General features: G+C 52.3%; 1 protein-coding gene across 1 annotated transcript in view; it reads left to right on the forward strand.

Moving 5' to 3' along the window:
- The first annotated feature begins 7,451 nt into the window (after positions 1 to 7,451).
- The window catches only part of Nectin1 (nectin cell adhesion molecule 1), a 61,054-nt gene continuing 42,341 nt past the window's right edge, over positions 7,452 to 26,164 (forward strand). The window contains exon 1 of the mRNA XM_055621900.1: positions 7,452 to 8,191. Coding sequence (XP_055477875.1) covers positions 8,113 to 8,191 — 79 coding nt within the window. The 5' untranslated portion in view covers positions 7,452 to 8,112. The remainder of the gene's footprint in view (positions 8,192 to 26,164) is intronic.

A 26,164-nucleotide genomic window follows, 5' to 3' on the forward strand; every position in this document is an offset into this window, starting at 1 on the left:
GTCTGGGAGATGGCTGGGAGGGGAAGTCATTATTGTGTTGACTTTGGGCCTTTTCCAAGCCCAACAGCTGCCTGTCTGAAAGGGCCTGTGGAAGCTAAGTGAGTGCCTCAGGGAGAATTTCCTAGGAGGGCTCCTTCCTCAGAGCCACTCTCCAGCAGCTCAGTTGCCACCTTTTCCACCCCATATCTCTGGACTAGACAAGAAAAGAAAGACCAGCTGCCTGTTCTTACACCGTGTCATGTCAGGTCCCAGAGCCAGAAAGGGAAGTAGGACCCACTGGTGTCCAAGCCAAAACAAAATTCCTCGAGGAGCATTCCTGATGAATGGACTGCAGCCTCAGAGGGAAAACCCGGAGTTCATTTCCTTCCCCCCCCCCCAAGCTAGGATCTCTCAGTAGTCCTTGCCAGATTAAATTGGATCTGACTTTGCTTAAACAGACGCCTTGGGTCCCAACTCCCCTGGAAAGGCACGCCCATCACGTGAACTCCTTTCCTCCGTGGTGCTGGGAGACTGCTAATCCCACCTCCCTTCTACTCTCCAGCCTTCCCACTTGTGAAATCTGAAGCTGTCTTCCAACCTCTCCTGGCAGGTAACTCCAGCCCTCACCTCCCTGCAGTGACCCTATTCTTCATCCTTCCAGTGTTCTGTCTCCAAAATTCTCTTCCCCTCTGCCCTCTTTACTTCCTCCTTCAGTCTCAGAAATATGGGCCTCATCTCTTTATAACCCTTGGCTCCACCTTTCCCCCACCCCCACCTCCTTCCAGGGCTCCCTCCATAAAGGATTTTCACTTTCACTTCTTCCACTACCTGCTCCCAGCCCCCACTGTCCACCAGCTCTTCCCCCTGTGATGCTAAGATGCTTGGTAGTTTTTTATTTCCCACCCAAAAGGAGACACTAAGCCCCTTGGCCTGTCTGACTAACTCTCTCAGCTTCTTCTAATCATCTTGCTTACTCCTCCCATCAAATTTCTAAAAAGCAGGACACTTACTACTCCCCCTCAGTCTTTCCCTGACCCCCATCCCCTCCTCACCCCACCCAACCCCCCACCCCACTAGGATCTGGGTTTTGCTCTGACTTGGAGGTCAACACCATTCTTTCAAAGGTCCCTGGAATTTCAGGCACTGTTTTCAAGAGCCGTCTGATCCCTTGCACCTGCAGAATCACTATTGGTGGTGGCCTTCCCCCACCCCACCCCCACCCTGCCCCTCTCTCTCCTTCCTCTTCTTCAGCTAAATCCCCTCCTCTTCTTACTGGCTTCCATGACAACCCATCCTCTCTGCTCCCCTCCTCCTTCACTGACCAATCATCATCTATCTGTCCTACCCACATAGTTGCCAGATTCATCTCCTGAAAGCCCAGTTCCCAATAAGCACTTCTCTGTTCAGAAATCTTCAATGGCTCACTATTGGAAAAAAAAAAAAAAAAAAAAAAAAGAAAAGAAAGAAAGAAAAGATTTAAACCAACCATCATGGAATTGTGAAATCATGCACCTTTGTGCAAACATAACATATAATGCAATAATGATTAGGAGTCTCAAACTTTTTTGAACAACCAAATCTTCAAACTCCATTAACGGAAATACTTTTCAGGAAAGCTAGTGTTTACAGTGTATAAAAAAAAAAAAAAACAACATGCTCTTTAAATATGGCTCGTATTAAAGCAGGGATCTGGGACCCAAAGACATTGTAGGACTCTTAAAATACAATTTGAAAGCTAGTGGGCACATCAGCCTCCTCAGTCTGCAGATGAGGAAAAGGAGAGCCAGAGAGGGCATGTGATTGGCAGAAGGAGACACAGGATGCAAGCAAAAAGACAGTTCCATCTAGTGCTTAGTGGGTATGAGATGTATTCTAGCTACTAGGGATATAAAAGAGAACAAAACAGATATGTTCTCTGTCCAAGAGCAGGTCAAGCAAAGTAAGTAGTCACCAATAAGGCTACGGGAATGCAAAGAGAGCAGTGGGATGACACAGAAGACAAGCCCCGTCTACCATGAAGACTTGACATAAGTATTCTGAAGCCAAAAGAAGAGGTAGCTGACCAAAAAAGAGTGGGAGAGAGTTGCACGGGAAATAAACTTGATGGCCAGCACCTCAGGAAAGCACAGTGTCTCCTACTCAAATCCCTAAGACAGAGGAATGTCAGGCCTTTGGAGGAGGCAGGATCCAATCACAAACCTCAAGCCTGGACAATGGCCTCAGTCCGGCAGGCCAGGGAAGGGTTCCCATGCACGGAGCTGACCATTTGCATTACGAAGTCACTTGCATCAAATGCCATGTGCTGTCCTGGTTTGGATCTTAGAATTAAAAATGAACATCAGTGAGGAACCGGGGAAAATCCAAATAAATTCTGTAGTTCATTTAATAGTGACGTAGTAATGCTAATTTCTTAGTTTTGCTACATGGTTCATATATAAGCCATTAACATTTAGGAAAGTGAAGGATAAATTAAAACTACAATCTTTTATTGTTGTTTTTAAAGATTTTTTTTTTAAATTATGCTTGTGTATGTGTGTGCACATGTGTTTGTGGCATTTGTAAATGCAGAAAAGTATATCTGCTCTCTTGGAATTGGAGGTGTTTGTGAACCATATGATGTGGGCTCTAGAAATCAAATTCAGGTTCTCTGGAAAAGCATCAAATACACTTAACCGTGGCGACATTTCTTTAGCTTTCTTTATACTTCTTTTGTAAATCCAAAGCTATTTCAAAATAAAATATACTTTAAATGCACAGTATGGGAAGGCAATGTCTGCATCATGCGTTGTATGAAGCATATATCCCCCTAACAGAGACGAACAAAAGCATATGTGGAAACACAGATTATAGGATCCATGATGACCAACACTAAAACAATTTTCTCTGTGCACTAGGCATTGTTCCAAGTGTGGCCCAGGTTTAATCCTCACAATCCCAAGAACTGTGTGTTATCTACTCCTATTTTACAGATAAAGAAGCTGAGGGAGTGGAAATTAAGTTGATAGTTGATCCATCCCTGAAGGATGCATCAGACTTGAACCACGAGGAGCAAAAGAGAGAATTGTGGGTGAATGGGATAGCTTATACAAGCATGTGGACTGAGGTTGTCTAAAGATACAGTGACTGAGGTCTAAAGACACATAATTACTGAAAAGTGCTACCATTTAAGAATTTGAATCCCAGCCTTTAATCCCAGCATTCAGGAGGCAGAGGTAGGAGGATCTCTGTGAGTTCAAAGCCACCCTGGTCTACAGAATGAATCCAGGACAGCAGGGCTGTGACACAGAGAAGAAACTGTCTCAAATGAATGCCCCTATCCCCCTCCCCCCCAAAAGAATTTGAATTCAGGGCTGAAGAGACAGTTCAGTCGGCCTCTTGAATATCCTCTTGGAAGACCTGAATTCAGTTCCTAACACCCACTTGTTTTTTGATTTTTGTTTGTTTGTTTTTACGTTTATTTATTATGTATACAATGTTTTGTCTGCATGTACACCTGCACACCAGAAGAGAGCACCAGATCTCTTTATGGATGGTTGTGAGCCACCATGTGGTTACTGGGAACTGAACTCAGGACCTCTGGAAGAGCAGACAGTGCTCTTAGCCTCTGAGCCCCGCAGCACCCATGAGTAAGTAACTCAGCTCTAAGAGCTCTGATGTCTCTGGCCACTTCGGTCACTGCACTCATATGCACATACGCAGAGTTAAAAAATAATAATAAAATAATTTGAATCCAGAGCTGGCCATGGTGATACACAGCTATAAGCCTAGCACTTGGGAGGTGGAGGCAGGAAGAAAGTAAAATGTCAGCCTCAATTACATAGCAAGCTCAAGGCGAACCAAGGTCACAATGAGACCATGTCTCAAAAAACAAACAAACAAACAAAAACAACAACAACAAAAAAAAAAACCCCACAGTGTAGTGGGCCAGGCCTTTAATCCCAGCACTCAGGAGGCAGAGACTGGGGAGTCTCTGTGAGTTCAAGGCTAACCTGGTCTATACATCAAGTTCAAGGACTGCTAAGGCTACATAAAGAGACCCTGTCTTAAACACAAGACAAATAACAAGACTGGAATCTTTAGGACTGAAGAAGAAAAGAAACAAACAAATAAACAAAATACCACCTCTTCAGCCAGGTGTAGTGACTCAAGACTTTCAATTCCAGCACTCAGGAGGCTGAGGCAGAAAGATGCTGTGAGTTCAAGGCCAGCCTAGTATACATAGTGAGCTCCAGGACAGTCAGGGTTACACAGAGAAACCCTGTCAAAAGAAAGGGGTGTGTGTGGGGGGTGTGAATTTGAATCCAGGCATTTGAGCATCGAAGTTCCATGTGCCTAATCAATATATCTTCCAATATATTTCTCCTCGGTGTGAAGACCACACAGAAATGTGCACAGGGACAAGGCTGAAAAAAGCAGAAGCAAAGAAGTATCCTCATGTATACAGCATAGACATGGAAGAACCATCACTTTTGTTTGAGTTTTTTGGGGGGTGGGTTATTGTTTGGTGTTTTTGAGATAGGGTTTCTCTGAGTAGCCCTGGCTATCCTGGAACTCCCTCTGCAGACCAGGCTGACCTTGAACTCAGAGATCTGCCTACCTCTGCTGGGATTAAAGGCGTGCACCACCACCACCCAGCAGAAACATCAGGTTTTGTTTTCAAGCTGAAAGATGACAGCTAAGCAGGAGGAAGCAAGAGCCTAGCACTAGCAATGGTGGCATACTCCTTTAACCCCAGCTCGCAGGAGGCAGAGGCAGGAGGATCTCTGAATTTGAGACCAGCCTAGTCCACAAGTGAGTTCCAGGACAGCTAGGACTACAGAGAGAAACCATCTGGGGTGTGTGTATGTGTGTTGGGGTGGGGTTGGGAGTACAGCCTGTGCCCTCCTGATGCCTGGTCCTATCTTCCGATCTTTTGCAATCCTATTGCTCCTACCTGCCCCTTTCACACTCCCTCAGATTGCAAAACAAACCAGAGCACTCGCTGTTCCCACAAAGGCAGAACCTTTGCCTTCAAACATCTCCACACTCTTGCACAAATTGTACGTCTTCCTGAAATCCTCTCTTCTGCCTCTCTGGGCACAAGTCTGATTCATCCTCAAGGGCAGCAGCTAACTGTCACCTCTTCAAGCAGCCTTCCTGCATGTTTATAGCTGACTGCAGTGTAGCTACACTGGCTCAGCCACTTGCCCGCCTCTTCTCCACCCTTAGGTAGCCATGTCCCTCCTGAAGACACGCACTCTCTTTGGATGCCTTGTTTTAGTTTGTTTGTTTTGAAGACTGGGTTTTTCTGTGGCTGTCCTGTAACTCGCTTTGTAGGCCAAGGTGGCCTTGAACTCAGAGATCTTCCTGAGTTCCTCAAAGGTGTGAGCCACCATCCCTGGCTTTGGATGCCTTTTTGTTTTATTTTGTTTTGTTTCTTGAGACAGGGTTTCTCTGTGCAGCCGTGGCTGTCTTAGACTCACTTTATAGACCAGGCTGGCCTCAAACACACAGAGATCTGCCTGCCTCTGCCTTCTTGGATGCCGTTTTAAGAATAACAGATCCAGGAATGCTCAGCAAGTGTAAAGAAAGTAGAACCAACAGAACTTGGTGTGCTTGGAATTACCCTCTTCAACCCAACCATTCAACGACTATGATATGTTAGGCACAAGCAAGAAACTCGTTTTGGCTTTGGCAGGCTTAAACACACTTGCCAGCCAGATGGGAGATCTCTGGCTGCCAGCCTGGCCACCAACCTGCTGAATTTGAGAGGGCAATCCCTGGATTAAGACCCTCCTGTGGCTACCTGGCATGATTCTTATTTACAGGCTTGGCTCTACCTGAGGCAAGTATTTATGAGCCCCTTTCCCCAGGACCCTAACTGTTGCTCACTTTCATGGTTTTCCCTGCACTGACCCCTCCCTTACATCCAGCTACCTGAAGGACTGTGTCTGATAGATGCCTCTGTCAGCCCCTGTTGATCCCTTCTCAGGGAAGTCTTTCTGGTCCAGCCCAGCTCAGCCCAGGCTAAGCTAGATGCTTTCGTCGTGATTCTGAGAACCCATACCACGCTGGGGTGAATGAGTCTCCAGAACTTCTGTTTCTGTGTCATCCTCCCCCCATATCCCCCCTCCGCGTCCCCCCTCCCCCCCGTTAGACCCAGCTCCTGTGGGGCAAGGACCAACTATGAGACCACGCAGTGCATTCCCAGGTCAGGCAGTAGTTGTGGGCCAAAGTCCGTCCTGACTTACACGCCTGAAACAGAAAAGATTGCAGAGAGTGAGTGTCCCTGAGAGCTCAGTGACTTATTTAGGAGACTGAGGTCAATGACCCAAGAGTAGAAAACTGTCACCCTCCTCCATCCTCCTGTCCCCCTCTCCCTCTCGGAAAGGAAAATTTACATTTTATCAGAATTTGGCTGCTTCCCCATGCCTCTGTGCCCTTGGGGCTGGGCAAAGGGCAAAGGAGGCGTCCGAGGAATGTTCAGATCTCTAGACTGGGAAACCCTGTCTCTGCCTCTTTCAGACCGGGGATGGGGACAGACGGTCCAGGCTTGAAGGTGCTATGGGCCCCTCGGGCTCAGTCACCTTGGCAAGAAGCCACCCGGATGTGGTGGGTGGCGAACAGGATGGGGCGGAGAGTCCTGGCCGTCTGGGACAACGACTGGATGGGCCACTTTCGCGGGAATCCCGCAAACCGCTCAGAAGTGAGGTGCAGGCAATGGGAACCGACTTGGTTTCTCGTCCATTGAGGGAAAGCAGATTGCTTCAGTTTCGGGACAAGGAAGCCCCTGAAGGCAACGAGGATTCTAGAAAAAGTCCTATTAGTAATCTGAGTGCCCTGATCTCACTCACGGATGCCTTCCCTCGGCTTCTCTACAGCTTTTGCGGTTGGACCTCCGCAAAGGAGCTTCGTTCTGGCGTGCAGAGCTCAGGGAGCAGAAGCTTTGGCCGCTGGGTTCTAGACTGTGCTCCGCTTCTTTCTTCCCGGGACCGCTCTCCACGCCTCCGTCTGGGCCTTTGGTTCCTCATCTGCGAAATGGGCTCAGGGTAGGAGGAGAGGGTTCGGAAAGCCCTCGGAGATTGGACAATGCCAGATCCTGCGTTCACACGGCTTCCCACGGCAGGCCCCCTCCCCATCTTAACTCCACCCCTACCGAGCAGCCTCTCCCCCTTGCCGGCCGCTAGGGGTCACTGCCTCCCTTTGTCAGCGACCGAGGAGGGCAGCCCGCCCTCCGGCCCTCTCCAAGACGGATAGGCGACCCAAGGGGTATCCCGCCAGCGAGGGGCCCTGAGCAGAACCCCACGACCACGCTCGCAGCCACTGCCGCTGCCTAGGGCTGGGAGGTGCGGGCGCCCGGGCGGAGGCCGGGCCAGGGCCGGGCCGGGCGCGTGGGAGCCAGGAGGGGGTTAACGCTAACCCCTCCCCCCGGGCTGACATCACGGGAGAGCGGGTGAGAGGCTGGCTCGGCGAGTGAGAGAAAGAGAGGGAGAGCAGCGAGCGCGGCTCGCCTCGGCGCCCGGGCAGCTCCACATTGTTGCGGATCGCCCGCACCGGGCGCAGCGGCGGCGGCGGGGACTCGCGGAGCCCCCCGGCCCTCTCCCCACGCTCCTCCAAGACCGCGAAGCCCCGAGCCTCGCGGGCAGCTTGGCCGCCGCAGCCGCACACCACAAGCCTGGGCCCGGAGCCCTCCGCAGCGCCCGGCCACCCTCGGAGAGCGGCCGGCCATGGACGCTTGCAAGTTGGAGCCGAGCGGGAGGGTGTGAGCAGCGCGCCCAGGGCCGGGAGCCTGCGCCGCTCTAGCCCGGCAGCCGGGCGCGCCGGGGGTGGGTCCCTCTCCCCAGCCCGGCTCTGCGTGGAAGGAGAGGGCGGGGACCGGGGCAAGTAGGAGAGCAGCGGAGGAGGCGAAGGGGGCATGACTCGTGCAACTTGCGGCGGGCATCTGCCGAGGCTCTGAGCCGGCGGCAGCCCGGGCCCGGATTGCGGCCGCGCGGATCCCACCCGGCCCACCCCGCCCCGGCCGACGGCTGCGGCTGACCTGGATCCTCCGAGCGCCCGCCGGCCGCCAGCCCTCCGCCCTCGTCTTCCAGGCTGGTTTCTGGAGCTCGAGGAGCGCCCTCCTGGCCGCCCCTTTCGCCGAACCCCCGCCCCCCGATGGCTCGGATGGGGCTTGCGGGCGCCGCTGGACGCTGGTGGGGACTCGCTCTCAGCCTGACCGCCTTCTTCCTCCCAGGTAAGGCGATTGCCTCTGCTTCCTCCCCCCCTCCCCGCCCCGTGCTCCCCACCCTACCAGAACCTCCCCGGGACTGGGAGCCGGATGACGGGCACGGCTATGGGTTGTAGGGAGCGAACGGAGCCAGAAAAGTTGGGTCACGCTTGGATAAGGGGGGGGGGCAAGGAGGTGGCACCGAGGAGAAAGGGGTTGAGAAGCCCGACAGCCTGCCCGCAGGGAGGCAGTCGGATGCACGTCCCCATGTGGCAAGAAAGCACTTTCTCCGCTCGGTTCTTCACAAAAATAATAATATGTAATAGGGTTCTATTTATTTAATAACCAGTTCTCAGCGCGAGAAGCAGTTTGGAAACACTGCGTGTTACATAAATGCAAAATAATCACGGTAATCACGGGCTCGGGGTATGAGACAACAGCCCCAGGGGGAGGGCGTCAGTCTCCTGGCTGGTGGGCTGTGGGCTTGGAGGGTGGTGGCAGGGGGGGGGGGCGGACTTCGTTGCTTTTGGCGGCCTCTTGTCAGAGGGTTTCGGGCTCGCGGGAGCCCCCTCCTGCCCCACATCGCCCCACAGCGGGCGCTCGGAGCCGGCTCCTGCGGCACTGGCACCAGCGGCTTCTTGCTCACCTGCGGTTCCTTTCCTAGAGGGGTGAGGCCGGGCCGCCCGGGGATCGCAAACTCGCGGCCTCGCGCGGGACCGGCCTCCGCCTTTAGAACTCCACTTGTGAAGCGGAGGGCTCTCCCGGGAGGAGGCTCCGCGGGCTTCGTGCCAGCCAGGTGGCCGTATGACCCACTTTCCCGAGAGGCCCCGAGGGCTGTCCCGCGTGTCTTTCCGCGAGGTGCGAGCTACCGGCAGAAGAGGGGTTAACCCCGTGCCCGACCCTGGGGTGGCCCGTGGCAGCCCGTTCTGACGGATGGGGTGGGGGCGGAGGCGGGGACGGCCCCGGCATATTGTGCTGGGGAATGAACTGGAAAATGCGTTTAGGAGGCAAATCCTACCGAGTCCCCTCGCCTGGGTTTAACTCCTTGTGTCCCTGGGGAGGTAGCTAGGCTGCCATCAGGACACTAATTTGGGTCAAAGTGGGGAAAGTAGCTCTCTAGCCACCCCACCCCCTGTAAAGAAACCTGAGGTGAGCTCTGGCCCTAGCAAGATGGGGTCTTGGGAAGCCAGAGGAAGCCTGAAGGTAGCTTGCGGTCGTCAATAGGGGCAGAATACCGGTGGCGGAGTAGGGGGCTGGAATATAGACGGAGCCTCCTGGATTAAGAACATCGGATTCGCAGCCACTGTGATTCTGCAGGCTTGCCAGGCAGTTTGTTAGGGAGAGGCTGCCTGACTGTCCAGGTGTGGCTTCGATGCACTCCTGGAAGCCAAGAGCCTGGCCTCCTCTGCTTCCCGTAGCACCCCCTTCTCCTGCCAACCAGCTCACTGCCCGGGCACTGCACCTCTCCATTAGTGGTGGATGCCAGGGAAGCAATATGGGCCAGTGTGGAGTGCACCCCTCGTGGGTGTCCCAGGTGGGAAAATTCCACAGCACTGTCCACTTCAGGAGCATGCTGAACCCTCCAGCGGTGTGGTCTGGGTGGGAGTGAGAGATCTTCATTCACTTTCTTGCCGATGGTGTCAAGAGCAGAACACGCAGAAACTCGGCCTCTGAATTTACATCGTCAGCATAGGTTGGGCTTCAGAGCACCTTTTAAATCCTCAAAGCTTCCTGGAACCCAGGGCAAGCAACTTGCCGAGAGTCCAGAGTATTCCTAGCACACTAGGGGTTAACCTAATCCCAGGATGGACAAAGGGCCCTGAGGGTTTGGAGGGTTTGAGAAAGGATCAGCTCACTACCTTCTATTTGTTGCTCCCTTTCCCCAGTTTTGGGTTGAAGCATGTTCAATTCCATCTTTGGGGGTTAGAGGCCTGCCGTGCTCCACCCACACAAGAGGTGGAGACAACAGAGAGGTGACTCTTACCTGGCTCCTATCAGGAGATGCTCTCCCACCAAAAACCCAACCACGGACTAGGAGGCCCCAAAATGGAAGTTCTCTGCTGCTGACTGACTGGTGGATGGGTGCAGCCGAGGCAGCCAAAGTTCCTGGACTTTCCGGCCTCCTAGATGGAGCCTGCTTCTGTGCACCTGCTGCCTCCTCTGCTTGCTTTCTGAGGTCGGCTGTGGCAGAAAGCAGGTGGACATGCTTACGGTCACTCTGATCCTTGGGCTGAGAAAGCTAGGAGGACCAGTTGGCGACCAGTCCCTGCTCTGTCCTTCCCCGCTCCCTTCCTCAGCTTTTTCATGCTCCTGCCTTTCTCTGGGGATTTGCCAGTCTGCTGCGCATTCCTGGGTTCTCCGGGGCTGTGGCAGGGAGCACTGAGGAAGTGGAGAGGAAGGAGGCTCCAGTGTGTGATTATGGCTCCTGACTTTATTAACACAGCTGGCCTGGCTCTTGGAGTATGTTTCTATGTGACAGATGGCACAGGCAAGGTGGAAAGGGCCCAGAAGCTTCTGCCTTTGTTTCCTTGGATGATGGGCTCCTTCCAGGGTCCTCACTTAGAGGAGAGGGTCTGAGCTACCCACTGAGGGATGAAAACCAGAAGAGGAAGGGGTGGGGAAGCCGTCTGGGAAGTAAGTGTCCCACCTGTGCCACACCCTCTCTAATTGGCATCCCCACACCTTTGGTCTAGAAAGAAAACCCCACACCCTAGGTGTCAAGCTCACCATGCATAGACCTGTCAGGCCACAGCATTCGTTCCTTTTAGGCTGCCTGTGCACAGCACCGGTCATTCCTGTGCCTTTGAAGCCTCTAGAGCCATGCTGTTGGGTTCTTTTCCTCTTCCCTGTTTCTCACAGACATGGTGGGATTGGGCAGGCATTATAGCAGAACCCATTCTGCTGGCCTGGGGCTTGCATTGTGAAACACAGCCGTCTCTAGGCCTCTCAGTCAGGCAGCCTTGTGGAGAGCATCTGAGTCAGATTCAAGGCCTACCCATCAAGGCTGGAGGGAAGGCTAGGCACTGAAGAGCTTGGACCCAGCAGGCCTGGCCAAGTGGCCCAGAAAGTGGCTTCTGAAGCTGGACCAGTAGTATGCCCATAGGACATGTAGCCAGTGGTTCCCTAATGCAAGCAGGGACCATTTGTAGGCTGCCAGTTCCTTCCTCGGCCGCTTGGCTCTGCACAATGAGTCCACCTGGATTGCCTGCACTGCCTGGCCCGTGGGCCCAGTTGTAGGCTGCCAGCATGGCTGTGCTCACAGCTGAGCCAGGGGGCCAGCACGGAGGGTCAGAGGGCTGGCTCGCATTGCTGCATCTATGATGCTGCCATTGTTTGGCAGCTGACTAATGTTCATTGTTCAGCACAAATAGAAAACACCCAAGGGAGGTGTGACTGTAGCCTCCACTCTTTTGATTGTATCTTTCCTGGTTAACTTGGCAAATTGAACACCTCCTAACTGAAGGAGGAGCAGAGAGGTGTCTGCAGAGTCACCTGTTGGGCATTTTTCTTTTTTTAACTTTGAACATTAGCCAGCCCACCAGGTGAGAATGGGCACTAGCCAGTTGTGGAACTTGGCCTCTAACACTTCTGATAGGCTCACCTTTGGTCTAGTGTGGGTGTGTTATGCATGTGCCCAGGCCTTTGTGTGATGGTGTTGATCATCTACAATTCACTGCTATGAGTATAGATCTGTCGGGACTAGAATTAGGAATATGAATATATATATATATTCATATTTGCAGATTACCATGGAACTGGAGCTGTGAGTACCAAATGCATGTTCACACATAATTGATTTTGTTATGGCATTCATATGGGTTGCATGGGTTGAACCTTGATGATGCCTGTGTCTGTGTCGGTGACTTGAGGGTGATTTTGGGAGGAGACCCAGGATTTGCTCTTAGCTAACTCGCTCTAGGAAAGCTGATGGATCCCAGTCCTTTGGGGATAGGAAGCCTTGATGCTGTTTCACGTGTCCTTGGCTTTCCACAAAATCCTTGCTGGGAGGAACACAAGACCTTGCTTGACAACACCTGGAAAGGCTTTCCTCTTGTCAGCTTTCTCTTGTCTCCTTGGCCAACAGAGCAATGCTCCATAGGCTCTCAAGATCCTGAAGTGTCTGGAAGGGGCCAAGGGATATAGGTTTTCAGTTCTTCCTCGGGCATCTTTGCTTCCTGCCTGGGCACTTAGGAAAAGGAATTTTTGGAAGTTCGGTACCACACCGTCCTTTTTAAAAGAACAGGAGTGAGAGGTTTGGTCCCCAGAAGAAGCCTGCAGAGCCAGGAGGGTGGCCAGGTCAGCAGCATGAATGTACCTGAATAGAATCCCAGGCTTGGGGGACAGGAGAGAGCCCACTGGTTAGAAAAGGAGGTAGCAATGAGGAACAAGGACTAGGTTAACAGCAGTCTCAGGAGCTTAGCCTCCTTGCCCAAGCCCAGCATGCAAGTATACCCCTGTGCCGCCAGCCCCACTCCACAGAGAGCAGGCCCGCAGAGCCAACAGCAGATGTGCTGCCTGGCGTGCAGGAGGTAACTTAAGATCTGAGCGGATCACCTTGCAGAGGGAATGCCCTGAGCTGTAGATAACACCCCTGCATCCAGTTAACCCTCTAAGCCCCAAGCGCCTGGTGGAGCCAGAAGAAGAGAAAAAGGAAGAAATGTGAAGCAAGACATGCTATCAGAGCACTGACCGTTCTACAAGTAGAGGTGAACCCCAGTGTAGCAGAAGAGACCCGAGACAGACACAAAGATTTTGTGACAGCAGAGTGTTGAGGCAATGGATAGGTAGATCATCTTCATCCTGGGAAATGCAGAAGGGGAGGTTATAGGTTTTTCCTCTTTGGGGGTAGGGCATGGGAGCTGTGCCTTTCCCAGTCTCTCAGTGGAGGGCAGAGAAGCAGGTCACTTAGCTGTCCTTCTCCTGTAACCAGGTGTTCAACTCATCTTGGTGGTCCAACCTAGTAAAAATAGGCTGGAGGCCCATTTCTACTGAAGACTCCTGAGAAACCTTAGCAGAGTGTCTGTGTGAACCTCAGTTTTCCTATCTGCAAAATGGAGCTCTGTTAATGCTATGCAAGATTGTAAGACAAGGTGGGGAGTGATGAATGGAAAGTGCTCAAGGCTAGCTAGTGTGTGAAATGGATGAAGAGCCCGGGTTCTTGTCGTGTGTCTCTGAATGTCCCTGCCCCTCGGTGTCTGTTCATTGGGTAGTACCACCGTTATGCTCCTGTGAGAAAGCCAGTCAGCTGCCTGCCCACTGCCAGCCTCACTTTTCTTTTTCTGCAACCTGGCCCTCTTTGGACATAATGCTACAACAGCCACCTGGCAGCTGATGGCATGGTGGGAGGACTCGGGTGGCCTGACTGGCTGAAGGTACCTGCCCAGGCCAGTCCTGTGGAGGCTGTGGAGTGCTGCACTGGCTGGGCAGCCTTTGTTCCGCAGCTTGTCACTCAGGGCTCTCCCGGCACCCGCTTTGCTCCCTGGATGCAGCCCAGCTGGGGCGCCATTGCCCATCTGGAGTGCTTGCAGAGGCAGCAGCCAGGGGCTGGCAGGGAGAGCCTGGGGCTCTCTGCTCCCGCTTTTTCTTCAATCTTCCACATCTGAGGGGAGGGGAGGTAACAGCTCTGGTGAGGTGGTAGAGGCCAGGTAAAGAGAGAGTCCTTCCTGGGGTTGTCCCCTTCTCTTCCTGGTTTCCTGTTGCAAATGGAACACTTCCACTAAATTGTCATGAAGATACTGCAGACGGAGCCCTGGGATTGTGTGGCCATGGCAGTCATGTCTGTACCCCTCTCCACACAGAGTTTCACCCAGAATTCACGTGAATTGCGTTAGAATTAATACCATTCCCCTTTTACAGATGAGGAAAACGACTTGTTTCCTAGCCTTGTGACTTGTTGCCTATCTCATGTGGCCAAATTAGAGACTGGGCCTTCTGAGGGTAAATCCCTTAGACCAGAAAGGAGAAACAAGCTGGGATGGGCACGCAGAAGGGGTTGAGCCAGGGCATCACTGTGTCCATGATGCAGTCATTGGTTTTGTCAGCTGCCCCCAGCTTCCACTGTTGCTGCCTGGGGCAGGTATGGCGGGTCTGGGGGAGGTAATAGGTGAGTAGAAAGTGCTGCTGGAGATGACCAGAGAGCCCAGGTTGGCACAGAGTGTGCCTAACAGGGGAGCAGTGAAGGAGCAGGGGGACAGTGAGAATCCTCTGGGAATGTGGGCTGAGACAAGGGCAGGGCCCTGAGGTGTGAGCTTGGAGCCCCAGGCCATGGGCATGCCAGGACATGGCGTGGGCTTGGCTCAGGCAGGAAGCAGGAACCCAGAAAGCACCATGGGGGTGGATGGAGCACCCAAGAGGGGCTTGGAGATAACAATTTGGCACTTTGAGTCAACTCCCTTGCCCAGGCAACCCCTGCCACCTCCAGTCTGCACAGACCCCAAATCACTCCCATTTTATGAGGAGTCTCATTACCCAGCCACAGACAATAAAACCCGCCTGACCACTCTGGCCCGAATCTCATTAGAGGACATTAGTTCCACTGGCTCGTGGCTCCTTTGGGACCCAGCTGTAGGCGTGGTCCGGGAAGCAAAATGGGCCATTGGGCATGGGCACAGGACTGTCCCATTGAGGGACTAAGGTCAATCAATGGACTTAAATGGAGGCCATTCCTCTAGAGTCCTGGAAGGCATGCACTTTAAAGCTGGAAACCAAATGGACTCTCAGCTCTGCCCCTGCCTGCAAAGGAATAGAGCCAGCTCCTTTCGAGGCTGTTCTCTGGAAGGAGCTGACTATAGGCTCCACCCATTATCATTCTATGGAGGAGGGTCCTTAGGGACAGGGACAGCATACCAACCCCACATACAAGGTGAGATTAGAACCAGAGTCTCAGTGGGCTTGGTCAAAATCTTGGCCTGTCTTCCATCCCAAAGGCTTAGAGACTTAGATAGAGACTTAGAGACCCTGTGGTAAAAGCATTTTCCCCATCTCTAACTGGAGTTTCATCCAGGACTGAAAGAAGGAGCCAGCTGCTACTAAGAACTGCCTAGTTCCCTTTTTAGGTCTTCATGTCCCACTTTCTCCCTGGAGTTGGGTACCTTGACCCTAGTAACTGGTAAGGACCCAGAGTCCACCTTAGAGTTTTTTCTCCCAAAGATAGGGCTGTCTGTTTCATAGCAGGTTCCAGCCTTGCTCTGCTTGTACCCTCTGCTGCTGTGTTTTGCTTCTTGACTGAAACCCAGCATACCAGAACACCAGCATGGCTCTGTGGATGTCATGATGAAAAACAAACCCAATCCCTTTTGCTGCCTCAGGCTTATTAGGAAAATGCAAGGCAGACCCAAATAACTCAGGCTCACACTCAGGCTCCCTGGTCTGCCCTGTTCCCATAAGGGGGTCATGCAGGGGAGCCCATACTTTGGCAGGCAAGCTGGTATGGCTGCCTGATGAGTCAATGGAGATGGGAGCGAGATCTGTTTGGGCAGACACAGTCAACTGCAGTGAGGAGAGGGAGCAAGAGGCCAGCAATGGCTACAGGGCATTCCCTGTGAGCCCCTGCAAGCCACTTCTGGTATATAAGTAACACTGGGGTGAGGAGGTGGTTTCCTTCTCTGTCTCCCAGCCAGAGTGTTAGAGAATGGGCCTCATGGCCAACCCTGCCCTACTGACACTGCTGTGATGGCTCTGATGAGGCTCTGATGACCTTATCTCCGAGGAGGGCTGCTACTGCAGCTCCTGGCTTGCAGCAGGTCCTGACTTGTGGCTTCAGTGTGCCTACACTTCCAGGATACACCTGAGAAGGACACTCATGAGCCCAATGTGATGGCTGCTCCCTCCCTGCAAGTCTCACTGCTCTCACCTGCACACTGCACACTCCTCAGTTCGTGCCAAGTGTTTTTCCACTCCAGTGTGCCTTTGCACATGCTTTTCCCTGAACATTGTCCACTATTTCCTTTAAATATTGATTCTAAGCACTAAATCCAAGCCAGTAGCATCGAAGCCTTCATGGTCTGCCCTCCAGCTGAGGATGACTTCTCTCATCTTGAAGTGTTCCTGTACCTCATTGGTTCATCCTCTTCCCAAGGCTAAGAGTGCCATTGCTGATAGGGCTTGTTTTTCCCATAGCCTGACAGAGCCAGACCCATAAGTCAGCTGAGAGTGGTGTTGTGAGGATAGACATGAGTATGAATGAAAATGGTGGTGAAAGCAAACTTTTATTCGGAGATCTTGGGTGCTAGGCACTGTTGGGAGCATCATTTAATAACTTAATGACCATCACGGATCACATGGGATGTTCATGACAGATGTGGTTTGCCTGATTTATATATGGAAAGAGGAGGCCCAGACAGGTTAGGTGACTTGCCTGTGGCCACTGGGCAGATGAGTGTTAGAGCCAGTCAGACCCAGTGCCCATGATGCTTCCAATTGGCTAACTAAGCTTCTCTTCCAAAGGCGTTTTGGACAAGTGGTGGAGGAGCCTGTTTGCTAAGCCTGGAGTACTCACAAAACAGTACATTAAGAGACATTCAATTACTGTGTGTAGCACTCTCTATACTGCCTGTTTCTGTGTCCCTTTGAGTATCTCCTCACAGCCTAAAAGGGTCCCCACATAGTTCTTGTGGTTGCATGGCCTGCGAGCATTGCATGTTCAAGAGTCCTGTGATGTCCTCTGGTTACATTAGAAGTAGTAGAAGCTTAGTTAATATGTTCCTGGGCCATCCTGCCCCTCTCCTGTCCCTACCCCTCTTGGACCTTGGGAGTATCTGTTGGCCGTGCTGGAATGGAATAGATATGATGCTATCATTCTTTCATCGTGGGGGCCTCCTACCATGCTCCACACAGAGCCAAGAAACAGGGCAGTGGCTTCTCTGAAAGAACTTGCCAAGAACTGCTCCCAGCAGGTATAAAGGTTCCTGGGTTGGGCATGGATCATGGGTGGGTCGAGAGCTCATCCCAGACTTCTGGAAGGTTATGGTCTCTTTTGCTGTCTCCCAGTGATCCCAAAAGATGGAAAGGGAGGGGCCTCTGCTCAGGCGGATTTAGGGTGTTCACCTGTGTAGGAAGCTTTGATCCTTTAGGATGAAAGGACCAGTGCTTCCTCTGCCCCAGGGAGGCTGAGGGCCAGGAACTGGAGTGGAGGCAGTGCATCCCCAGCGGGCTGGGATCTTCAACCATGCAGCAGAGTACAGCAGAGTAGAGAATGAGCCTAGCAGAGACAATCTTAGGAGCAGAAAAATCAGACCTTTCCCGTGTTGTGTCTGGGGACCAATTGTGGCCTGCGCACAGAGCATGAACGTATTGCCCTCTCAGCGTCACCCAGAGCTAGAGCTCTTCCTGGCACCCATGACCCTATGGGTCACCCAGTGGACTCTGGCCTCAAAGCTCCACTGGCTTAATTAGGAAGTTAGCTGGGCTGAAGCAGAGTCATCTGATCAGCTTTGAAGCCAAAGAGAAATTCCTCCCAGACCCTCTGATTGTCCATGCTCCATTAGCTTGAATCACGATGTGGACCCTGTGGCCCAGACACCAGCCGGAGCCATGCTCTGCGTTCCCCAGACTTAAAAGCCCCTAGAAGAAGCAGGCTTAGGACCTGCTTGGATCTTCCCCAAACCCAGGGATTGCCCAGTGATCACAAAGGAGGCCCCTACCCAGGGCCTGCTCTTGGGTCAAGTCCTTCCACACTCCTTTCCTCTACTCCCTGGAGGGGTTTGCATCAATGGTGACTGTATTCTGGGGGTCTCAGGCAAGGGCAGGCATCTCCCAAGTGTAAACAGGATGCTAACAGAGAAGCCACACCATGTGCAGGATGATTTTATTGTGACTGCCTTCCACCCCGCCCCGAAGCGTCGCCATCTCATTGGCCTAGATTGCTGCATCTCTCACAATGATGGATGGGCCTGCTCTCCCTTCCCAGGCAGGGCAGCAGGCCTGCTACCCGGATTCCTCGTACACAGCTCCTTCCTAAATTTATTCTTTGTGTCTATGGTGCCCAGAGAGTCATCAGTGTCCTCAACCAGCTGAGTACTGATTATCTCCGATGGCTTGATGGATGGGCCTTTAGGGGAATTTAGGCAGCAGGCCCTGCCCCCCTGCTTCCTCCTCCGTCCCTCTGCCACAGCACCCTTCTCAGCCCTCCCAGGAGGCAGATAATGGGCCTGGGTCTGTGCTGAAGAGAAGCAGGGGTGATAAAGGAGGGGAGGCAGTGACCGTCCTTGGCGCCCACCTCACAGTGCCGCTGTCACAGGGATAGCTGGGAAGTCTCCATACCCACCCTGCCCTGATCTCTGCATGGACATATCATTCCCAGGCAGTGTCTCCTGTTACTCTGTCTGCCTCCTATCATTCCAATACCCCACCCCCCTCAGCACCGTGGATGCAGTTTGCACAGTGGTAATAATTGGTATGGTTTATGTGTGCTCTTCACGAGCGTTTTTATGTCCTCTGTGTGTGTGCTAGGGAGGTTTATGGCTGTGTGTATGTGTGCACATATGAGATCGTGTGCTTTGTGTGCGTGCTCGTGCATGCTGCCGGCTAGATGCTCGCCATAGAATGGTGTCTCTTGATGTTGGTACAGAGCCCAGGAACGGGAGGTCAGGGGTGGCCAGAGATGCTGACTCTTCCAGCCAGGATCTGCTCTGTCCCTCCAGTGTCATGCAGAGGTCACTCACACCATTGTTTTGTCTATAGGATCACAAACAACTTGTTTCACTATTTTTCTTCTCAACATTGAACCCGCAAGTTATTTTGCTGTCAAGATTTTATGAGTGACCTGTGTTGGCCTGTGGATCGATGCCATATGATCTCTGAATGTGGGCTCCCTTAACTGTTAAGTTGGGGTGAAGGGTCTTAATGGGAAAGTAACTGATGGCTGAGAGAGTCTGACATCACACCATCGGCCATCATTACCTCTTCACCTAAGGACGGACGCCAAGTCTGGAGGGGAAAGGTTTGGGCTCTAAAGGAGGATCCCCTTCTCTCAGCACTAATGCACCACACTGTCAGGAGATTCCCTCCTTCAGGCTGGGGTCAAACATGTACCCTTAGAGTACCCTTAGAGGTGGGGCACACCCCCACCTCAGATGGTGATCTTTCTTGAGAGGTAGTTGGAAGTGAGGATTAAATGAGAGAGGCTCAAGATTCTGACTCTCCCACACACTCCTGACCACTGTGCAACAGTGGTGGGCGAGTTCATCCCTACATTCTCTTGGAGATGACAGCCAAGGACACAGTAGCAGACATAATTCCGGGCCAGCAGTAGATAGCATCAGCCCTCTGCCCTCTGCCCTCTGCCCTCACACACAGCACATGACACCTCAGGGTGCCGGCATTCTTTAAGAGAGAATGCCCACAGCACAGATGCCTGGAGGGCAGTGTAGACAAGAGTGTTGCAGCAACCTGGTGGGTCCTGTCGGCACTGACCTCGATGAATCTTCCCTGTATAGAAATTGAGGACAGCAGGGCTAGGCAAGGTACTGTGTTCTCCTTTACCCTTCAGGGAGAGTCCCTGCTTCCCCAGCAGACCCAGGTCTAGAGATGGCCTCCCAGCAGAGCCACGACTTCCTGCAGTAGAGGGCAGAGCAGGTGGGTCAACATCCTGGAAGCTCAGCATTGGAGGCAAAATCAAATAAAGTCCTATCACGTTCACATCCTGAACCCCTACCAGTTGACAGAGCTTCCAGCTTCAGTGTGAACCCCTGTAGTGACAGGGAGCAAGTAAGTGCCCCAAACTGAGCCCAGTGCACCTGAAGTGGCCTGAGAAGGCTGGGGTTTAAGCCTCAATTCCCAATAGACTGAGAGATCTGAGTGGATCTCTGGCGTGGGCAGGCTGGCTTCACACCTCCCGCCATCCTCACCACATCCTCTCTCCCAGCCCTCACCCCTTCCCATCCCTGTTTTCTTTTGGATTAACTATAAATTGCAGTGAAAGATCGGCTTATCTCCAGTGGGAATTAAGGAATTAAGTTAGTGATGGGAGAGAGGGATGTTGGAGGGAGCATATTGCAGAGGATCAGGGTGTGTGGTTGGGGGGCAGTCAGGGTAGTGGGCTAGAACCCTCTCTGCCTGCATCTGTTACCTGGGTGGGGGGAGGTTGTGGGTAGGTGACTTGGGCTACAAGCTGTCTCTGCCCTCCTAGGGACCAGATTCCTTATTGCTTTGGAGAGTGTGGTGACTTCCTGGGAAGGGGGTGCCACATGGGGAGTGATCTCTCAGTCTCTTCTATCATTGTCTGGTGTTTCATGACCCAGTCCAGCAACTCTGTGGCGTGTCACAGCACAGAAAGGGCCAGCCCCAGCATGTGGCAGGGTGGGGCGTTTTCACTTTTTGGCACTAGGATACTGAAGCAAATTCTGCAGTCAGGGGCAGGGTTGGATCTGACAGAACTGTCTGTCCTGTCTCTGAAATGAGTCCAGGTGGGCCTCACTGCCTGGCTCAGGGAGGCCGTTTCCCAGAGGATGCCTAGAAACTCACACAGGCACCGGCCACCCAGCTTCCCAGAGTGAAGGTTAAGGTGGAGAATCAACTTTCCTCTACTTTCAGGGTCAGTCAGAAGCCTTTTTGAATGCCAAGCGAAAAGTGAGGGGTCCCCCAGGATCTGCCTCAGCTGCCTCCACCTCATCCAGCCCCCCCCCTTCCCCTGAGACGGCCCTGTGTAGAACCTGTACCCCAGGACACTCCTCTTGCCACCCACTGTCATCATCCCCCTATAGCAGAAACACTGGTTGAGAGTGCTGTCTTCCTCTCCTTCAGACTGCTGGCTCGACCCTGAGAAGCTGTGGGGGAGCTTGAAAATGAAGGGACAAGGCTGAGGACCTTCCCATCACTCAGACAAGCTGGGCACCTATCCCAAACAACTGTCAATCCTCGGTGTAGGGGCTCACTGAATAGCAGTGACCATCAGGGCACCGGAAGATAAGATCCAGACCAGAAGTGGCCTGGGGGGAGGGAAGAGTTCAGCTCTAAAGATCCAGGCATTTGGTGGGTTAATCATTGATAACTCTGGTTAATAAATCATTGGCAGTTTTGTTCCCAAATTTCTGCCTAGGGGTCTTTTTGGCTATGTCCAGAAAAGAAGCCTCATCTGCCCTGTCCTGGGCCCTCTATCCCCAGGCAAAATCCCATCATGTCCCCACCCCCCAGCTGGTCTCTGGCATCCAGAATCGGCCTGCTGTGTAATCTCCAAGAGAGATTAGTGGCCTGCCCTCACTGCCCTCCCCCACAGGCTGTGGATACCCCTAGATCCTTGCTGCTGGGAGAGCAGGCCACCCACGGAGGGTCTCCAGGTGCCCTAGTGACCAGCAGCCCCATTCCCTGTTACATGTGGACCCTTTCCACAGCCCTATGGTGCCTGTAAGAGGAATGATCCAATAGATTGTATTTAGGTAGCTCCTTTGTGCCGGGTACCATGTATCAACAAGAAATGCTTTAAGCAACTAGAAAAAGAGACTAGAGACTTTATTCAGCTGGTACATGTTGAGGGCACCTGAGACCAGTTATACCAGGTCCTTTTAGGGTAAAAAGAGGAGAGAGTCACATGTTCTGGGATTCCAAAATTTTCTTCTTCTGCCTGGTAGGGCACTTCTGCTGGTTGGAGGTTGGCAAGGCTTTCCACCTCTGACTTATGATCTTGGGTATAATCCTATCCTGATGGCCACTAGAACAGTTCTCTCCTAGCTGGTTTTACAAGCCTGGAAAGGAAGCCTGAGGAAGACCAGAGGTAAAGCCAGGGCACCCGGGTGAGCTCTCCTGTTCTCCCTCATCCTTGGCATCCAGTGGAACCAAGTGCTCAGTGCTGGGCAGTCCCCCAGAGGTGGGTCCTGGCTGCTGGAAATGGTGCAGAACGGCAGAGCTGCTTGAGTGGCTGAAGGATGCAGAAGAGGTTGGGGTGGAGATGCAGGAGCTGGCCTTTGTGAGAGTGGGTCCCCAGATGCCAGAGACAGACCAGGACCGCTCCAGGGGGAAGCCCTGTGTCTTCTGGGGTCTGTGGATGGAGGTAGGCACGGAGCCTTGGGAGATCCTAGAGAAACAAATCATCCACTTATTTCAGCCTGACCCGTGTGCAGCCTCTCACCCCAAGATCCTCACACATACCCTTCTTATGCTACAGCTCACCCTAGGCTCTTCCCATTTGTGCTATTGGACCCCCCCACACACACACACACATACACACACCCAGTTCTGCTCCCTGTCCTTCACTCTTCCCACTTTGCCACTGCAGGACCTGGCACTGTCCTCCTCCGGACACCTCTGAACGGGTGTTGTTATTTCCCCCCAGTATCTCTGCCCATTCCCGAGCAGCCGCTCATCACTGGCAGAACGAAGAGAAGTTTGAGCTTATCACTGGCCCTACTCTGAAGTGCTCATGAACTCTATTGCTGCTGACCTCAGCTCATGCTGCATGACGTAGGCCAGGCCTTTCAGCCTTAGCGCTGCTCTCTTGGTGCCAGACAAGTTTTGGGCCATCCTGCACACTGTAGCATGTTTAGCATGTCCCTAGCCTCTATTTACTAGATGCCAATAGCATCCACTCCTTTACCCCTGAGTACTATGACAATAGATGTCTTTAAGCCAGACATGGTGGTACATGCCTGTACTCCCAGGACACGGGAGGTGGAGGCAGACAGGTCACTGTAGGTTTGAGGCCAGCCTGGGCTACAGAGTGAGAAGCTCCTGTCTCAGTCAAATAAGCAGACAAAAGCAAAGCAGAACAAACCACCAAAAACATGGCTGCAGTTCCCACAGGCAGCATCTTGAGCGTTGCTAGTCTAGCCCCCTGCTGCAGCCAGACCTGTTTTTCCAAGGCTAACTCCCCTGCTGTTACCTGAGCTTAAAGTGAACCACTCTAACTCCTGTTCCTGGGCCTTGCCTCCTGCTGATAACCGAGCCCTGAGCCCTAGCACATCTGCCTGTGAAACACTCAGTTTACTCAGAATGACTTTTCCTTCTGCCTTCCTCTAGACCCTCCACTCCTTATGGGGTGGGGGCAGGGTGGGGTAGAAGGGTGTTCACAAGGCCCATCTCAGTGCCTTGTAAGCAGCAGGTGCCTCATGAATGTCTAACACCATGGAAGCCAGCTGGCTCTGGAGCACCCCCTCTCTGTGCCGTTCCTGGCTCCCTTTCTCACCCCGTAGCCAAGACAGAACTTTGGATGCTCCTTTTTCCCTGACACCTCTATACCCACCTCGCTTTTTTCACACACAGCAAACAAGATCATCTTTTTCCATTTGCTAAGTACAGGGGCACCATGATTGTATGTACAAAGCTACGTGTGGCTGGGTGGCTTTGCGGGCAGGAACCGAGTGGTGGCATGTTTCTGTGTGTCAGGCATTGGCATTTGCATCAGAAATGATGCCATTTGTGCCAGGCCTTGTCTAGGGGTCTTCTCTCCCACTAATTGCTCTACACTCCAGTTCCACTGAGATGAGTTTATTCCTCTGCAAGCTACATTCTTTCCCAGCTTTGTTCTGGCCGTCATTTCTGTTTGGGGAACCCTGCCTCACTGCCTGGCAAGCTCCTACTCACCCTTCAAAGCCCAGTGCCTTCTCTGGATATATCCTTTCATCTCCAGTTGCCTTCCACAAATTACTCATTTCTTTCCTCTGTGGCCACAGCACTTTGCGAACAGCCTGACCCAAGCAATGCTCATGTTATTAGTTCATTTGTCCTGTGTCTCTGAGGCCAGGGACTATATCCAATCACAGGTGTATGTTTATATTCCTATTTGCAGACTCTTGATAAGAGTCTTCCAAGATGTTAATTAAATAAATGGGAATAAATTGCTTATTTTGTTTCCAAAGCATTTTTTTTTTTGGTACCGTGTTAAAAGTGTGTCTCTGTAATGACTTTGCTTAACCTTTCCGCACGGCTCCTGCATGCTTCTGTTCATGTAGATGTGTTTCGGTACACAGACGTGCCTGGGTCTATGTGTGTGCCTCCGTTTTGATGCTCTGAATTTAGAGGTGAATCCCCCAGCGCTGCTCCCCACGGCTGACATTTCCTCAACCTCCTTGCCCCCACATCCTCAGGAAATGAAGCCATGAGGGCAGGGGTGTCCGGTAGTGAGACTCTCCTTCCAGGCCTCCCACCCATCTTAAGGGAGCCCTGAGTATATGTCGGGTGGGTCGGGGGGCCAGAGCCCTTCCTGGCCCCATCAGATCACACCCCCTTTCCTATCTATCTCTGCCCTGTTTAATTGGAATTTGGCTAGTGGAGACCATCTGTTCTATTCCATCCCGTTTCCATGACAACCAAGTGGCTTGAGACTGAGGTTTGTGGTGAGAGAAGTGGCCTGGGGGATGCCGGGAAAAAATAGCTAGGTCCTCCCCCTCAACCTGCTCTGTCTCATCCTCTTGTCTTTGCCATGCCTTCACCTCTATAAAAACCGCCCCTGCCCCAGAGCTGGAGTTCCCTGCATCACTCCATCAACTCCCCGGCCCTTTCCCAGGCTTCTTTTTGGCCTCCCACACACCCTGCTCCCCCTCCCTTCACTTCCATTCATAAGTACTTTCCATGCATGCACACTGGGGCATGTAGGATTCCCTTTGTCCTTTGCCCCAGCACACTGAGAGTCTACATCTTCTGCCACCGTCTTCCTGATACTTTTCTATCTACCTACTCGCCCCACTTCAAGGCATCCAGAGTTTCGCTATGGCATCTATCCCTCACATTTTCCCTGTCTGCAGCTAGTGTGAGAGGAACCCCAACTGCCACATATGAACCACCTAAGGAGTAAGGCCTTCTGCGTCTCCCCACTGGGGAGTGTCTTCAGACCTGGAGCCTGTGACTCAGTGTTCTACATCAAGGACCACCTTTAGAAGGTGACCTGGCTTCTGAATTCCTTTCTCCTCCTGCCTTAGAGAGCACATTAGGCCCCTGCAGGTACAGTAGCTGAGACAACTCTGACTCCATGGAGACAGTATGGCAGTCTGAAGTCAGGTGACCCTTGATCTCCCAGGAGCTCCAGCGGGTCTCCTGGGACTTGAGGGGGTGTGGGGTCCCTCTCATATCCACCAGCCAGTTCTGTTTTCATGATGTTTTTTTCTGCCCTAATTTCCTCGTGTCTAGCAAAGCCTTTCCGTGCCTGCTCTATTGCCAGGGGACCTGCCTGTCTTCAAAAATAAGTGCTGTAGCCTGTCAGGTGACCTGTTTGTTATGCTGGTCCCAGACATCATGTGTGGGGCATGTATGAAATGTTTACTGTAGCAGGGGGCTGTTGGCGTGCCTAGTGTGGTCCAACCTTCTCCGTGTACATTAAAAAAACAATATAATTGACACACCATAAAATTCACCCTTCTAAAGTATGCTTTTATTATATTCACCAAGCTGGGAAGCCATCACCATCCTGGCATTCAAAACATCTGTGCCTCCTCAGAGAAAAACCCTAGACCTGTCACCCCTTCCCCTCCTGCCCACGTGCCCACTCGTCCACTCTGTTTCCTATTTAAGCACATCCCATAAGTGAGAGCATACAATGGCTGGCCTCCTTGAGTTAACACGCTACAAGCCTCTTCCTTAACTGACTATGTCACACGACTCTGCCCAGAAAGCACTAATGGTACCCAAGTGGCTCATAGGTACGGTTTACAACCTTGTCTAATACAAGGACTATTTACTTACCTACTTATTTACTTATTTGTTTTGGTTTTGAGACAGTGCCTCGTGTAGACCAGGCTGGCCTTGAATACACCATGTAGCAGAGGCTGTCCATGGACTACTTACCTCCCCATCTCTACCTCCCAATGTCACTGTTGAGTTATCAGTGTTACTTGGTGCTAGGGATTGAAGCCAGGGATTCAAGCATGCTAGCTACCCAAGACCCCTTTAAAGTTATTTTTTACCTTCCCTTCCTCCTCCCCATCACTCTCCCCTCAGCCACAGATTCTGATCTCCCCCCACACACATACATGCTTTTAAAGTCACGATTTCTCTTCTGTCCCCTCTTGTCTTCCTCTCTGAGGGACTCCCATGAGACCCTACTAAAATCCTCATCTTAGTTGTAGTAGTACCTTC

The sequence above is a fragment of the Psammomys obesus genome, unplaced genomic scaffold, assembly GCF_907164565.1.
Source record: "Psammomys obesus unplaced genomic scaffold, mPsaObe1.curated_primary_1811, whole genome shotgun sequence".
Taxonomy (NCBI): Eukaryota; Metazoa; Chordata; class Mammalia; order Rodentia; family Muridae; genus Psammomys; species Psammomys obesus.